Consider the following 17636-nt stretch of genomic DNA (forward strand, 5'->3'; position numbering starts at 1 on the left):
AAAATTAGCTGATACTGTGTATTCCAGGAATGCTGTTCAAATTAAAATTATACGTGATCAGACACGATTATCGCCTTCAACGTGACAAATTAAGGATATCTGGAGCTGGTTGTAAAATTACTTTCGAGGTTTTTGACTAAATGGACAGAATGACCTCTAAACGACGCATATTCGATTGTTGGTACAAAAACAGTTGCAGAAAAAGTGTATTTCTTTTTTGAACCATGATAAAAACTCTGGTAACGTTCTATAGCGATAATAAACAATGTCAAAAAAGATGTACATGCCTCCCAAAAGTGTTCGTGCACTTTAAGAATTTGCAGAAAAGTGCTGTAACCTAGAGCTGAATTCGAACACAAAGCCCGAAATTTTTTTCGTGTCATCTCGATGTGATAAAAACAAACTTCATTTATTTTCTTTTTCTAAAATTGAAAATGCTTGCAGTGGTTTATGGGTTAAGGGATGGAAAATGATATGCATTTGAACCGGTCCTGAAGGCGAAACTGTATGTTATCCCATTTTCTCCCTAATACGAACAGTAGCTGCGTGGAAGACCGTTGCATGTGTGCAGGGCGTATGGAGCATATAATAACCTGATGCGAGATTTTTATTTTGATATACTTCAACAATTCCATCTTCAAGCCCTGTTCTTCAATTATTTTTTTATATTCTTTACTCACTTCTATATCCTTATCCAATCTATCTCTGAAAATCTCTAAAACGCTTCTTCGTAATTTGAAAATTGTTATTTAATCCACCAGAATTAGATTTCCAAAGTAATTTATTTTGATGTCTACCATTATTAAAAGATGAAGATTTTTCAAATTTATCAATTATTTGTTTATCTTTAACAGACAATTCTACACTTTCTACTGAAATACCAATTAAGTGTAATTCCTAAAACTCTCTTAGGTCATAATTTAATTATTATATGCACACACACATGTATGTATTGGACATGTATGCACATACACATATATTTGTATATGTTTACAATTTAAACAAGTCACTTTAGAATATAATTTCATTATTATTTTTTTAATATATGTAATGGTTTTCCAAGTTCTGATAATCCCATTTGTATAGTCAATTTAAGCACTTTTTTATATATTTATTTATAGCAATGAAGCCTCATGAGGTACAAGAAAAATTAGGCCTCACAAGAATACGTGATCGTGTGTGGTATGTACAGCCGTCTTGTGCTACAACTGGCGATGGTCTATACGAGGGTCTTATGTGGCTTACTGCAAATAATAAATCTTGAAGAAATTATTACTAAATATTATGAACCAAATAAATTGTTTCCTTTGTTGTATGAATATCTAAATTAGTCTTCCTTTAATAAGCCTATTTATAGAGAAAGAGATGCTATGTTTACAATCTCCTTTCCTGCTCTGGAAATTCTCTGAGTGTGTGTAATTTATAATGGGATTTTAAGAGTTTCCATGGAGTTGTTAAGTTTTGAATATTAGCTGTTCATAAGAAATGTAAAATTTTTTGGCATAAATAGTTTTTTAAGTCAATCAAATTTATCTGAATTTTTATTGATATTTGACAGTCGCAACGCTTTTAAAACATTCCATTGTAATTTGTTATTTATATTAAAGGGTTAGTAAGTATGGTATGTAATACTTACAGTGCTGTGATTCTCCATAAATAGGCTTAGATATTCTAATGCATTTATAATATATTTATTGATAAAAATGCTTTATCCTGTTGTTTGTTGCAAATGAAAATGTATCTGATTGTTTTATTGTGCTAAAAGTGCATCAGAATTTAAATCTGCACCTTTATGTTCATATCATGCATGGATAATATAGGTATTCCATATGTACAGTGTTTGCTTGGTAACAGAATTTTCTGTGCCCTTTGAATAATATTGTTTATTTATGTATTTATTAGTTTTTTAGTATCTTTCCTTTCCTTATTAGCTAGTTGAATGAATAAATTATTCAATTTACCGATACATTTGTATTAACTAATTATTGCAGTATTTTAAGTCTCATAAAAAAAAAGATTGAAGCAATGCACAAAGGTAGTTGCAAATATTTATAATACTTAGCTTTTATACAAAACTAAAATATTCCATTATAGTTTCATAAAAAAATTGAAATCTAAGACTTACTAATATTTAAATTATTTCTGAAACTCCAATTAGCTTTAAAACTATGTTCTTTTTTCTTCCCCTTTCCCTGAAAGTAATTGTTTCACATTTTCATTTCTGGAGTTGGTCAAGTATGATTGGTGATTCTTTGTGCAGCTAGATTTCATATTTATACACACACACATATGTAAGTGCAAATTAGTTTATGAAAAATTGTTGAAGGATAATATTTTTCTTAAAATCATTGATTTATGCTAATATAACATTTTTAAAAGTGCCAAAACTTCTTCCAGGTTTTTTTTCTTTACGGAAGCCATATTCAAAGCTATATAGTTTTTATATATATATTATTCTGTGATATAATATTCTTTTTTAATGTGCATATTATCATCTATATTTGTGTTTCTGTTTTCATTATTGCATATGAAAAAAATTAAATTTTGTTCATTTTCTAAAGAATGAGCTAGATGCTTTGTTGTTCTAAAAGTTTGTTTTTCGTGTTGTAGTAAATTTATCTTTTTTTCTATAAAACTGATTGATCATCCAGAATAATTCCCAACCTATTTGTTATTCAGAATATTTTTCTCATTAAGTATTTTATGGTCTTAAATGTTTATGAAGCATGTTTATATTTTTAACAAAATATATTTAAGAATGTGCAACATCTTGTTGTGCCATAATATATATATTGATAATTATTTAACACATTGACTGTGAAGTGTGAGATAAATCGTAGCAGCATTTTGGCTTTGGATGGCCATTATGAATATTCATATTTGTCTGTCAATTTATATTGCGAACTGCGAATGTTTTATAGCAAGTATGTGTTAATTATATATATCGGGCACCTGGGATAAGAATAGTGAACATGTATTGGAGAGGGAAAAAACTAAATTCATTTATTCATAAAAATAATGCAAAATCAACCTTTTTTACAAAAATTGCTTTATTATTTTGTAGGAGTAAATTTTAAAAATGCATATAATTTCCATCGATATCTGAATTGCCCACCAAAAAAAAAAAAAAACTTGCTCACTGAATCACTTCCCTTTCTTCTAAATACTTTTCGGTTACTTTCTTTTAAAGCAATATAATTATTCTGATGATGCCCTGATTCCTTCATAAAATACTTAAAACTAAATGATGTTCTGTCACATGCAGCAATATCTAATATTCTGAGTATGTAAGACCAAAGCACATTCCTGAGTGATGGGTGGAAGGATGGTACAATATAACTTATATTGCATGCCTGGGGTCAGAGCCTGTGTATGCCTTACGGCTGTGAGCATGTCAAAAATAAATTTAGTATTTAACTGTTTTTTAGCTGTGTATCTTTTTAAAAAATTTTTTCTGTATATTAAATATATCTCTATCAGCCCCCCCTCCAATTGTGTTAAACAGCTGTTTAAATCAAAACAAAGAATACTGAAATAGAAAAGCACACAAGACTGGGTATGTTGATAATTAAACAAGTTCTACTTTATTGAATTTGAAAAAAGTTTAATATTAAAAGACTTGTATAAATGTTGTTTCCATGTTCTAGCACATTAGTTCTTTTCATTCAAATTTTAATGAATTAAACTAATTTTTATTTCACAAGTAAACTATTATAGTGCTGTCAGTTTATCGACCATTGATTGAAATGCTTTATGATTTCAAATTAATTAGTTCAGTTATTAATGGTTATCCATTTGTATTTTCATTCTTTATGCTCAAAAATCCACTTAAAGAAACAATGTTTAAATGAAATAAATTAAGGAAAAAATAATGTGTTGCTCTCTAAAGGAGAGAAGAAAATACTGTGTTTAAATTGAACGGTTTAAAAAATGAATGTTATTGATTCTCGAATAAAAAAGGTAATGTTTTACTTTGCGGTCTTGCTAATGACGAAGTCCTTATGTTCTGAATCATCCACATAGTTTTTCTCTGTTTTATATATGTCATGTATAAGATATATTTATTTGATTTCTGTAAAGCATTGTTTCTTTTGGGTGTACTTATCTACTATTTATGATGTGATTGACTATGTCCAGGATCCCGATTTTTAAATAAAGGGAAAAGCATGATTTAGATTACATTGTATTTTGTAAAACAGCTTTAAAATTGAACAGTATTATCATGCCTATAAATATACAGTGCTTTTTATAAACCATTTTCTACTTAATTTTTTGCCAAAAGCAATCATAAATATTTTCTCATCTGTAAGTTCAGTTGTACTCTGCATGTGAAACTGAAGTATATTGTTTCTAGCTTGTTGAGAAAATTTATTTTATCTTACAAATAAATCTAAATTATAGTGTTATTTATTTCAAATATGATCAAAGGAAATGAAATGGTATTGTATTGAGAATAGTTCTGCAAACCAAGTAAATAAAACTTTTTATTCTATGCTTCAGAGTAAAAAAAAAATTATATGTATAGTTTTTTTTTTAATCCTCTATAAAAAGTTGAGGAAATTACGTCGATATTAATTGTTATATAATTAGTTATTTATTAAATTTGTAATCATAAAATAGTAATTTATGATTAAGTTTCTAAGTATGGTGCATATTTTATGACTTTTAAACAGAATTAAAACAATTTTGAATTAATCTCCAGTGTATAATTAAAAATACATGTAGAGAAATTGAAAAAGCTTAAAGTAGAAAAGATATAGTATTATAAAAAATTGCATTGAATATTTTTTCTTTTTTAAAGAATAAAAAATTGCGATAGATCCAGTTATTTTATTTTTCATAGTTTAGAGCTGTCTAAGAAAATTGACACAAAATAGTGTTTCATATTTAGATCGTCTTTGAAAATATTTAATAAATTTAAGAGATTTTTAAGTAGTTCTTAATTATGAGTTTCAGAACTTTTAGTTTTTTCTTTTATTTATTATATTTGTTTAAAAGTTAAGTTTTCTTTAACTTTCAATTTTTCAGCTCTTGTGAATATTTTTAATAATCTTCTACTGTTTCAATAGATGTTTCTTCGACTATTCTTGAATATTATCATTTATATAACAGAAAAATGACATAAGTTGATGGGTGTGGTTTTTAAAGTGCAACTTTTAGTTATATTTTTGGGAGATGATGAATATGTGAGATCTTTTTTGTCATGCATTATGTGGAGGCGAAATTCAGTTCATTTAGCACTTTTTATATATAAACAATTATTATTTATTTTATAACCTTATTCCTTATTTTCATTGCAGTAGTCTAAAATTTTATATATATATAACATTTATATTTTTAAATTGAAAATTAAAATTATCATTTTATGTAACATTGAGAAATAATATAAAAATAAGTTGAAAAGCTTTTTAAAATTTGACTATTTAAAAATAAAACTTTTTTGGGGAGCTTAAATTGCAGCAGAATGCCTGCCAGCATTCATTGAAATTTTTGTGATTAGTTTTTGGGAATAATTGGCATCTAAAGTTTAGAGTTATAATATATTTGTTCTTGTTGCTGTGTGATTTTAATATGTAATATATTATAAATGTAAAATTGACAGTAGGAATTCTGCAGTAATGCATGTATATGGGAAGAAAATCTCAAAAGTATATTTTCCTTAAAATCGAAAAACAGGGAGCTTTAACTGTTTGGAATTCTCTTCCCAAGTGTCAGTTTGTTAAGTCAGGTTTTATTAAAACCTTTATGCTCAGAGAAATCTTTAATATGTATTTCTGTAGCTTACCAATAAAGTATTTGGTTCTCATTAAAGGAATATTTTTATTAACAAAGGGTGTATTAAATGAAAAAATAAATAAAATATGCATCCATAACTGACTATAACTGCAATTTTCAACTTTTATCAATAGAATGAAGAACAATCAACTTTAAAAAACAAAAATTAATTTGTTGATATAAAACTAGTATCAGAGAAATTCATGTGGAAATTGAACATTATAATTCAGAGTTATGTGTAGAGATTTAATAAATAATTCACTGAAAGCATGCTAAGAAATATATTTAAGTGCAGTGGAAGAAAGCCTGGGTTGGGGGGGGGGGAGTATTACCATAGTAGCATAAGTTTTGTGCAGGCGCCATCATGTTAAGGTATAGTTTGAAATATGTTACGATAATATTTATAACAATAGTTAATAAAGGAAGTAAAGTAAGGTAAAATTTTGTGCTATTTGAATTAGCCATTCATTTGCATCAGTTGTTTTAATTAGTCATTCATTTTTATCTTTTCATGTGTTCATCATAATTAAGGAAATTAACTGCTAATTAATTAATTAAATGAGAATACTGAAATATACTTTTTCTTTCCTGTACCAATGAGACTGACATAATTATATTACAATTACAGAAACACATTTATGTGCATAGCCTTTCTTAATGACATAAAATGGATATTTCTGATGTCGCTCTCAATATATGCTGATGTGCTTTCTGTGCATGCTTTCCACTTCACCAGTGCTTACAGAGAAAAGTATTGTTAAGAGATAATATTATTGTTTTTCATCTTCCTAATCTAAGCCTGCAGCCAGATCGGATTCGCAAATTTTATCATGGCCAGGAGGTAAGAGTTGGCCTATCATTGGCTTAGGCCTTGGGCATTTTATAGGTGACAGTATGAGTTTGACTAGGTCTGCCCCAGTTTTATTGAAAAATCTGTCGGGGGATGGATTCAAGAGTCTCCCACCGATCTTAGCCCATCATCAAATCCTCAAGAAAACTTTCTATTTGACAGTATTTTAAGTGCCTCTATATCACAAAGATACTATGCACTTACAAATATCCTTATAAGCATTACCCAAGACTATAGCAGTGCTTTCCCCAACCACCATGCTGGAGTGGCTAGGTAAGAAAATTTAGTGATGGAAAAAACAAAGAATGCATACAATATCAGTGACATAAATTTTCACTTTCTTTTGCTAATTTATATAGTTTGTACGCCTCTTCCCGAATATCTATAAAATTTACATAATTTTATTTTTTAATTTTCTTTGTTTTGGATGCTAAAATGTGCACTTACTCATATTTGTTGCATTAACTGCTATTATAATTTCTTTTAGGAAAAACAAATGAAAATGGCTTTTCAAATTATATTTTATTAATATCCCCTTTTTTTATTTCTTTAGTATTGAACAGTGCATATAATAATAAACTTTTTTGGTGTATTCTAGCAGCTTGCTAAAATTCCTTGTTTATCTGAGAATAAATAGTTAAGCTTATATGGCATATTTATAGGTTCATAAATAAATAAAACAGTCCAAATAAATAGATAGTTATAAACTTGAAAATCCTATTCATGTGAAGTTTTTTTAAGCAAAATTGAAAACTTAGAATAATAAGAAACAACAGAACTCTTTTTTTTTTTTTTTTCTTCCAGAAATGCTTAATTTTGTATGAAAAATTTATAAATTTTGTATTTATATTAAAAAATTATTAAAACCTTTTAGAAAATAATCATATTTAGGCAGTGAAATGTATCATAACTATGATGATACATCAGCCTGTTAAATGATATATGTGCATTCTTCCATTGAAGGGAATTGAGATTGTTAATTTATGAAGCAATTTTTAAGTAAAACTATGCAGTTCATGTTATATGATTTTATAGCAATGAAAAATGTTCACTGTATAATGAATTTATACTTATTGTCATATATTAAACTAATCTTAAATTTCATTAAGCAGTGTATTAACAAATATTTACTTTTTAATCTAAATTTAAGTAAGAAGTTGAGGTTATGAATCATATTTTGTAACACTATTAAAATATTTGCATTTTAATTTGTTATTGTGCTTGTGTGCTTATATAATATATAATACATGCTCAAGTATTATGGAAAATGAATTTGAACTCTTGTAATTAGCATTTGCTCAACTCATATATATATATATAAAAGATTTAAGTAATTTTTTATGAAATTGCACAAAAACTATAGGTTCTAGATTATAGTGTTTTTACTCAGTATGGGACTGAAGCTTATATTTTTAATTGAAGACATTCCTGTTTTTTTTTATGTTATTTATATGAATTAATATTCTACTCTGTATCCATCATTTCTCTTTCTTTTCATTGTTATGAATTAATATTGGTTTCATTTAATGGTAAAATAATGCTAAATATATCTTTTTGTTCAGTACATATTCTAAAATTTTGAAATCAGGATTTTTATCTTAAAATAATGAAATATTTATGAATGTATGAGTGATTTTTGATGTTATAGGGGTACAAATGTAAATATAATATGAAACTGAATAATTTTAGACATCTGTTAATGTTTTCTTTTTATATAAATGCATAAATTTATTGTCTTTAAAAATGGAATTTTTAAATGAAATTTTATCTTTGTTTAGGATTATTTATTGATATATATATATATATATATATATATATATTGAATAAAATACTTTTGAACAATTTTTAGTTGTATATGTACATATATTGTTGTATAAAAATTTCATGTAGAATAATTTTGTAAAATTTAGTTAAACAAAATAATTGCATAAAACAAAGTTTTTGTAACTTTTCCTGTCATTTTTTCATTGTATTTTGTGATTAAATTGGAATATAGGTATAATTGTTATATATGCAAAATGCAATCAAGGAACTTGTGTGTACTTTATTTTAAGCCAGAATGTGGGAGTATTTCCTTCATATTTCTAGATTAAATATCCATAATAATTTGGTTAGTTCAATTTTTGAAGCTGGCAGTATTATTATTTAAAACCTTTTTAAAGTTATATTGATATTAAATTTGTATTTGTTGTAACATTCCCTGTTTATGTGGGTGCCATAAAAATTTTTCCTACAAAGAAGAAAACTGCTTTAAATTTTTTGTTTTGTGAAATTGTAATAGATATTTAAAAATATTTGTACATTCATTATATAGTAGAACAAAATTTATTTAATTAAGAATTTTTATACACTTATTTTGCCTTGGTACCCAGAATTAAATCCAAGGTATTTAAGTGCCTGATTTATTCACCCTTGCCTGTGTCAAGTATAGTTCTGTTTCACTTTTGAACTAAAGAACAGAAAAATTCCTTATTTAAATTGTATTTCCAAGAAAAAATGTTCATGTATTCTTTTAAATACAAAAAGCCACATTTTTATTTTCTATAATCAAGTTAAAAAGAATTTAATTTTTTTTTCTATTCAAAAATTGTGCTGCAAAGTTTTTCCAGAAAATGCTCTTTTAAACTTCTAGCAGCTTTTAAAACATGTAAAATATTTTGTGATTTTTAAAGCACTGGAAGTATTTTATATAAATGGAAATGAAATTTGTAAACTTTTAATATATAAATCATTTAAAATTTTATTAGACTTTTAATGGTCTTATAATTGCGTGAGTTTTAAAAGATTTTGTTTAAATAAATGTGGAGTATTTAAAAATAATTAAATTCTAAGTATAACAAGAATAAACTATTTAACACATATTTTCACTTCTATTGCAAGTTTGTAACCAACATAAGTTTAATGTGAAAGTTGTAAACTTTTAAAAAATTTGCATTTCAGTATATATTTAGTATTCAGTACATGAAATGACTTGTTTTAAATTTATATTACGTACATGTATTCATTGCAGTTATGCCAGACTGCAACATGCTGAATGTATGATTCTGATTTTGAACTATCACTGCCAAACATGAGCATTATTTTGACTTACAAAACAACATTATTCCTAGATTGGGATGAACACATATACTGAATTTTGTTCCATTTATACAGGATTGAATGTCACTCCATGTTGTGTGTCTATTACTGTCAACTTTTGATGAGAATGGGGAAATAAACTATCACTTTCAATACAGATGATTAAATATCTCCAGATCTAAAATCGTGATTTTTTGTAATAAGGTTGTTGAAAACGAAGGTTATGTAAAGATTCTCTAACCTGACTCACAATGTGAAAGACAATATATACTGTTATTGTCAATAATTCTTACAGAAATGCTATTTCTTTTGTCTTAGTAGCTATATATATTTTAATTATGTTCAATAATTCAGTATCAATTTTGAGATTTTTCTGTTGTTTTATTTCTGCTGTGGTAAGGATCATGGCTGTAAATAAAGTATTTCCATATTAAAATTCCTGTAATGGGAAAATATATGAGTTTATGAAAAGTACTGAAATACAAATTATTTAGAAATTTACCGAATTTTGAATCCCTGTGTAGATTAGTGTTTCCTAAACATTTTAAATGATCATACCTGAAATTTCTAAAACAACAAGCATTTGAGTACATTTGTTTTAAAATAATGGTTTTTCTCAATTTAATTATTTTAGCACTTTTTAAATTTGTTTTTTAATATAACTTTATAAAAAGTGGCTTCCATTGGGAAACACTGAAATGAATGGTGAAATTTATATTTATAAGTTGTATTGCTGTGAAATCTCACTTGCAATGTTTGTATGAGTTCATAATACGTCATGTAATGGAAACTAAAGAGTGGCCTTACTAAAAAAATATAAATCAATAGACTTGAATCTTAAGTCCCTAATTTATGATAAAACCTTTTATTATTTATGTAATACTGCATTTTTGCTGATGAGATTTTTTTAATTATATTCAATGTTATATGTGTAAAAGATTGCTGATATAAAAATGGATTTGTTAATAAATATTAAAAATCTCTTTTCTTGGCATATAAAATATTTTTTTAAATTTTAGTAACACTTTTTATATTATTTATATTAATCTTACACGTTCAGAATATTTTGATGAGATAACACACGTCTTTTGTTCTTGCATGTGTTGCAAGTAGTTGCAATTTATCATTATCAGTGAATGCTGAAATACTTTGACTATTTTTTAGATGATAAAATGGAGCACCCAATTTTTACTTACTTTGTTATACAGAATGAACATCCTATACTTGGGAGAGTTAACAACTAAGTTTTATTATCAAGCATAACCTTTTTACAAATTTATTAATGAAAGTATTATGAACATTTGCTGAATCTGAAATAAATGCTGCTTTTTTGTGGCAAGGCAAGTAGTTTACCAGTATTCCAATCATGATAGAAAAATTTGCATAGTTTGGGATATCTTAATGTTACATGAACTTCATGAAAATAATCACCAAAGCTCTAACGATCTAGGCAGGAGACTATCGATTTTTGATCGTATTCCAACCGAACCAATTTACATTTTTTTAACCCTAACATTTCCTGTACTTTTTATGCAATTTGTCTCGATCATTCTTTTAAATATCAAAAAGGCAACTTTCAGAGTCTTGAAATCTTCCTCTTCTCATCGTCACCAATAAAAGCAAAGTAAAGCTGTTTTATTCATTCTCCCTGTTCTGCTTTGGGAAACAAGCCCCATTATTGTCACCTGGCGAATATTATCCAAAAAGCACAACAGTAATACTGAGTATGTTCTTTGCTTTCTGTCATCCTTCAGTGGTGTGCTGATTTGACTCCATTTCTGGTACCCTAGGCGATAAATACAAGTAGTAAGTGCCCGTACTTGGTGCGGCGGAAGTGACGTCACAGAAAAGGAGCGTGGTCCCCACCATCTTAGATCACATGACAACTGGAAGTGACGTAGTCATGTTTGAATGACATCATCCATAGTTTCATTTTTATTGTGTGGCAACGACCCTATTTTTCAAAGTTTTTAAATTTTTGTGGCAACTCTTGCACCACGTGTTTTGGAATGACATTCATTTTTATTTTTTATTATTTTTAATTATTTATTATGTGATTAATATGAATTATAATTATTTTGTACAGCATTAATTTTAATTATTTATTCTTTTTAATTCTTTTTAATTTGATTCCACAATTTAATTTTAATGAATGAAATTTATGTAATTGCACGCATTTTAAAACTATTCATATTTTGTCAATGTCAAATTTTAAAAAGAATTAATTTTGGACAAATTATGAAATCTAACTTTTAATGTTGTCTTCTGATTCCTATATTTATATCTGGTGAAGTTTTATACTGGTTATGAAAAAATAAAAATACAAGAAGTTTGAGTCCCATAGACAGAGATTGACCGGGAAATTTAATTTCAAAATTTGCAGTGTTTGATGCCATTTGTAACTTGCCTTCGGGTATCACTTAATTAAATTAGAATAATTCGAGGAAATAAGTTTAAATGAAGTGCAGCAAAAATAAGCATAATTTAAATAGTGGTAGAAGGAAGTCATGGTATCCATATCAAATTTTCACTTTTCATGATGACCATAAAATTTTCCTAAATACAATAAAGAAACTGGGAGACTGCATTAAAGATTAGATTTTGTTATTTGTCCGTTATTCGTTATTTCGTTCGCTGCTTCCCCCCATTCCTTTCATCAGAACGCTAATGACGAAAGAGTGAATTTCTAATAAAGCATGTATATTAATGTTCGTTATACATTTCTCAGATTTTTGCTTTCTTTCAAAACAGCGATACTGTGGTTCTATTGCTTTAGAAATCAATAAAATGGGCCCTATGTTATAAAAAAAAAAAAACTAATATTCAGATAAACCTTATATTCAGATACACACCTTTTGCACATGTTTGAAATCCATTATTCTAATCAGAATGTCTACAGAAAATATTGAATCAATATTAGAAATCAAAAGCTAAGTGAGAATAAAGTAGTAAGAGTCATATCGTCTAATCCGTGTTAATTGAAGTAAACAGGTGCTTGCTTTATCGTAAAGTGAACACCTGTTTTTCAAACAGCAAATGAAATGAAAAAGAGCCCACGAGCGCTCGAGCGGTAAAGTTGCTGAACACTAATAGTTCGGTCCGGGGTTAAATTTCCGGCTAAAGGCTGGCTGCACGGACGTTTTCGTGGTTTTCCCCATGTGTAACTTGCATATGAGCCAGTTTGCCTTAGAAAATCCTCCACGAAGGCATCCCTCGCCTTAGGCAGATAGCCCTAGTGTGCTTTGTCGAAATCTCAATACACTAATATCTTTGCTGTTGCGAAGCTTGTTTCTCTAGATCGACAACAAATCCACTATTCTTCTAAGTCCTCCACGAAGGCATCCTTCCCCTTAGGTAATAGCCCTAGTATGCTTTGCCGTAACCGAAACCGAAAAAAAGGGAATTGGTGGGGGGAGGCAGCAACGAAACGTCGTTTTAGAAGAATAGGCTACATAACCAAATTTCTATCTATACTCTGGTAAACAGTACATTATTTGCTCATCAAGGGCCTAAATTTAGCTAATGCTCGGCTTAGTTCTTAAATTACAATTTCAGCTACAGTCCCCAAACAAGATGATGTCTGGTATTTTATTTCATTACTTAGTTATTCACAACTAATTTAAGAATTAATTAAATTTTCATTTGTCTTTACATTTTTATTGAATTATAATAATAATCATTTAATATTCTAGTTGCTAATTATTTTATTATTGTATTAGTTATTTTATTTATTTTTATGTATTTATTTATTCATTTTTTCTGATGGCCTTCCATAGAGCTCCAGCACTTCTAATTTAAAAAATTAAATCCTGACTACAACCAACGATTGCGAAAATAAAAGCCAAGCAACTAAATTAGTGATAAATAAATAAAATAAAAACCAAGGCTTTTATTTTCGCCTTACTTGGCTCTTATTTGATATTCATATATGTATATATATGTACTTTACATTTAATTATAATTTATTTAAAATACATATATACATATTTACGTTTTGTAGTGTTACCGATTGCAATAAAAAGGGAGTTGCACATCTAGATGTTATAACAGTCCCATATACAAAATTTCAACGTTCTACAACAAATCGTTTTTGAGTTATGCGAAATGCATATATATGTACTTGCACATCACGAAAAAATCCCTTTCAAGTATCAACTTAGAGTCATAATCAGCTTAGAGTAAATGGGATTACATCCTACGTATTCTCATATAAACAATACCTAAGTGCAGTATATAAATATTTCAAATCAATAAAATCTCACTATGGCACGCTCAAGGAAAAAATCAATAATCATCTAAATTTTCAAATTACAAACATAATATGCACTATAAATCTTAATGTAAAAAGCAAATACAAAATAACGCTTCACGCTATCAAAATTGATCATTTTCTTAAATATCAACAACTAAATAATATTTTAACTAAGGGCCCTAGTCTGGACACCGTCGAGATGGAAGAACGGGTCGTTTTTTGAGATCTACACGACAGAGAGCGAGTCTGGTGTCATCGTCTCGATCATTACAGAGATCGGCGCGTCGGAAATTTTTCCGTCAGCTGGATAGCTGCCGTTTAAGTTTCTGACTGTTGTTTTAGAGCTAAAGTGAGGACGGCAGATAGTTTCTGGAAGTGTACTTAATGGATATTTTAAATTCTTAAGATTTGTGAAATACTCTAATATTTCGCTATAGAAATAATGCATTTGATGCTGACGATTCTAGATTATTTATGTATTCTACAGTAGCAATTCCTTAATTAAATTTTAGTGAAAATAATATATTTGGTGTTTTCTTATTTCACATATAAAGAAGGAGTGCACACTTTTAATTTCAAATTTTAATTTTTCAACTAACTAATGTACATTATCAACGTACATTAGTTGTACATTGATAACATTATTAATGTACAACATTTATCAATGTACTTAATTTAATGTTTGGATGAGTAATTTATAAATTTTGAAATTTTATGTTTTAAATTATGATGTATTTCCCTCTACTTTTATTTTAATTTGTAGTGTATAAAAATTTCATACATTAACACGTGCATTAAAGAATATGCAGTATATAATTCAAATTATTCACATCCTAAATTCAACATTTACATTAAATTGCTTTGAGTTAAAAAAATTATTTAAGTAGTTTTAACTGTACTGATATGAATGTCAGTTTCCAAAATCTCCTGTATAAAACAAGTTAAATTCCTGTATAATTTTCGGTTAAATTCTTGTAAATATTATAATGCAAGATTTATAATTAGTTATAAGATTTTTTAATGTTGTCTGCTTTTAGATATTACATCAGTTTTGTATTTTTGTTCAGATCTTAAAGTGCTTGGTTTTGGTTTTATATAATTACGGCAAAGCCTCGAGGGCTATCTGCCTAAAGTGAGGGTTGCCTTCGTGGAGGGCTTTCTAACGAAAACTAGCTCGTATACACGTAACACATGGGGAAAACCACGAAAACGCCCATGCAGCCAGCCCATTTGCGGGATTCCAACCTTGCAAAGAACTTCCAATGTTCAGGGATGTTATCGCTCGGCCGCTTGTAGGATCGATTTAAAAAGAGTATAAATAAGAATATGTACTGCAATTTCTTTCACTGTATATTTATTTATTTAAAACAAATTTTGCGTGCCTTAACCTTCTATACTTCTGGAAGTTACCAATGGTATGTTGGTAATGAGGCCCATGCAGCCAGTCCGTTCGCGGGATTTGAACCTCAGACCACACTACCAGTGTTCAGAGATTTTACTGCTTGGCCACTAGTGGGATCGATTTAAAAAGGGCATAAATAGGAATGTGTACTGCAGTTTCCTTTCACTGCATATGTTAATAGATTTATAATACATTTAGTTACTTATTTATTTAAAACAGGTTTTCTATGTCTTAAATTTTTATGCTTTTGGAATTTACGAGAAATATGTTGGTAATGAAGCCCATGCGGCAAGCCCGATCGCGGGATTCGAACGTCAGTCCGAACTATCAGTGTTCAGAGATTTTACCGCTCGGCCGCTAGTGGGATCAATTTAAAAAGGGTATAAATAGAAACGTACTGCAATTTCTTTCACTGCATATGCTGATATATTTAATACAGTTATATATGTATATAGTTATTTATTTAAAAAAGGTTTTGTGCACTTTAAATTTTTATGCTTTTGGAAGTTACCAGAAATATGTTTGTAATGAGAAATATATTAGTAATGACAGATATATTGATATATTGGTTATTAGAGATATGTTGGTAATGCAGCCAACCCGTTCGCAATATTCGAACCTCGGACTGAACTACCAGTGTTCAGCGATTTTACCTCACGGTCGCTGGTGAGATCGATTTAAAAAGGGTATAAATAGGAATATGTACTGCAATTTCCTTTCACTGCATATGTTGATATATGTATAATACAGTTATATATATATATATAGTTATTTATTTATTTAAAACAAGTTTTGTTTGCCTTAAATTGTTTTGCTTCTGGAAGTTACCAGAGATATATTGTTAATGACAGATATATTGGGCTAAGAAATAAATGTGAAGTTGGTGCCAGGGGCATAGCTAGAGTTTCCAGCGCCCGGGCACAACTGAAGAATTTGCGCCCCTTTCTGTATGACAAGAATGGAAAACGTTTCATTAAAAAATTTTGTAGCATCAGTTTGGCGCCCCTTGGATGCTGCGCCCGGGGACAGATGTCCCCCCTTGCCCCACCCTAGCTACGCGACTGGTTGGTGCACTTGATAGGTTACATATGCTATTTGTTCTGGTATTTTCACCAAATAGATAAATTTACATAGTTTTCAACAAAACGGATTTTCTGGTGTCATCAGCGCTGTAGGATAGTACCCACGTATCTATAATTGCACCTACTGACACGGAAGAATGCGAGAGTTCATTTATATAAACAGAAAAATCTTTCAATTATCTTAATATGCAGCTGTTATGCAATTTTTCCTTCCATTTTATATAATATATACATATTTAACCTATAGTTATTTAATTCTTTTTATTTTCCTTCCCATTACTTTTGTTAAAAATTTCTTATATTTTTACTCACTAGTAAATCGTCTTTTAATGCATCAATCCAAAGTTTTCTGCTTATTGGTATTTTCAATACATGGTATATTTGTAGCTACGTGATAAGTATAATTCCTGAATAAATAAAATTATTGATATAATCATGGGCTGCTAAAAATTAAAAAAAAATTTGATTCAAATTCAGTAGGAATATTAAACACGCGTACGCGATGCTATATTTTAATGATTTGATTTATGACACTGTTACATAACCTTTTAAGACAAAAATATTTTAACCATAAAACTGTTTACAAATAGTTTACAAACATGTAACCTTTTAGAAAATTTCCATTTTGCAAAAGATCATACGTAAAATTGCTCTTCACATATCTGCAGTTTTGTGTAAAATATCCATTGACTCTTCCCATTTCTTTTTTCTGTGCTCTTTACTAAATGTTCTTTACTCCAACAGATTGGTAATTTTTTTTATACCGCCATCCTCATTGAGAAGCACGTGCGAAGCAGCACTTTTGACAACAAACAATCCCCCCTTTCCCTGAGCCTCGAGCAATGTAGAGGTGAGACAGACTGGTTGCTATGCAATAAACGTCACTTCCGCACGGAATCTCCATTTTCCGCCGATGAGTTAACCAAAAAAATTCAAAATTATCAATGAAAAGTATGACACACGGGTATTGTTAGCAACTGTATCATTCGTATTCGAACAGCAATCGCATCATTCGTATTGGCATAGAAACCGCATCATTCGTATTGGCATAGAAACCGTATCATTCGTATTGGCATAGAAACCGCATCATTCGTATTCGAATAGCAACCGCACCGTACGACAGATGCCAGTACCGAAATGAATTTGTGAATACCAATTCGGTACTTCGAGTCAACCGATGTACCCGTTACTCAGTAA

The 17636-nt window shown here is 28.7% G+C and overlaps 1 protein-coding gene across 1 annotated transcript in view; it reads left to right on the top strand.

Moving 5' to 3' along the window:
* The window catches only part of LOC118188905 (ADP-ribosylation factor 6-like), a 33031-nt gene extending 22344 nt beyond the window's left edge, over positions 1 to 10687 (top strand). Inside the window, exon 5 of the mRNA XM_035359428.2 lies at positions 1122 to 10687. Within this exon, the coding sequence (XP_035215319.2) occupies positions 1122 to 1264 (143 nt within the window). The 3' untranslated portion in view covers positions 1265 to 10687. The remainder of the gene's footprint in view (positions 1 to 1121) is intronic.
* Positions 10688 to 17636: the final 6949 nt, after the last annotated feature.

This window comes from Stegodyphus dumicola, chromosome 4 (genome assembly GCF_044657685.1).
Source record: "Stegodyphus dumicola isolate Sdum_Otavi_A_Nest chromosome 4, ASM4465768v1".
In the NCBI taxonomy this organism is placed as follows: domain Eukaryota; kingdom Metazoa; phylum Arthropoda; class Arachnida; order Araneae; family Eresidae; genus Stegodyphus; species Stegodyphus dumicola.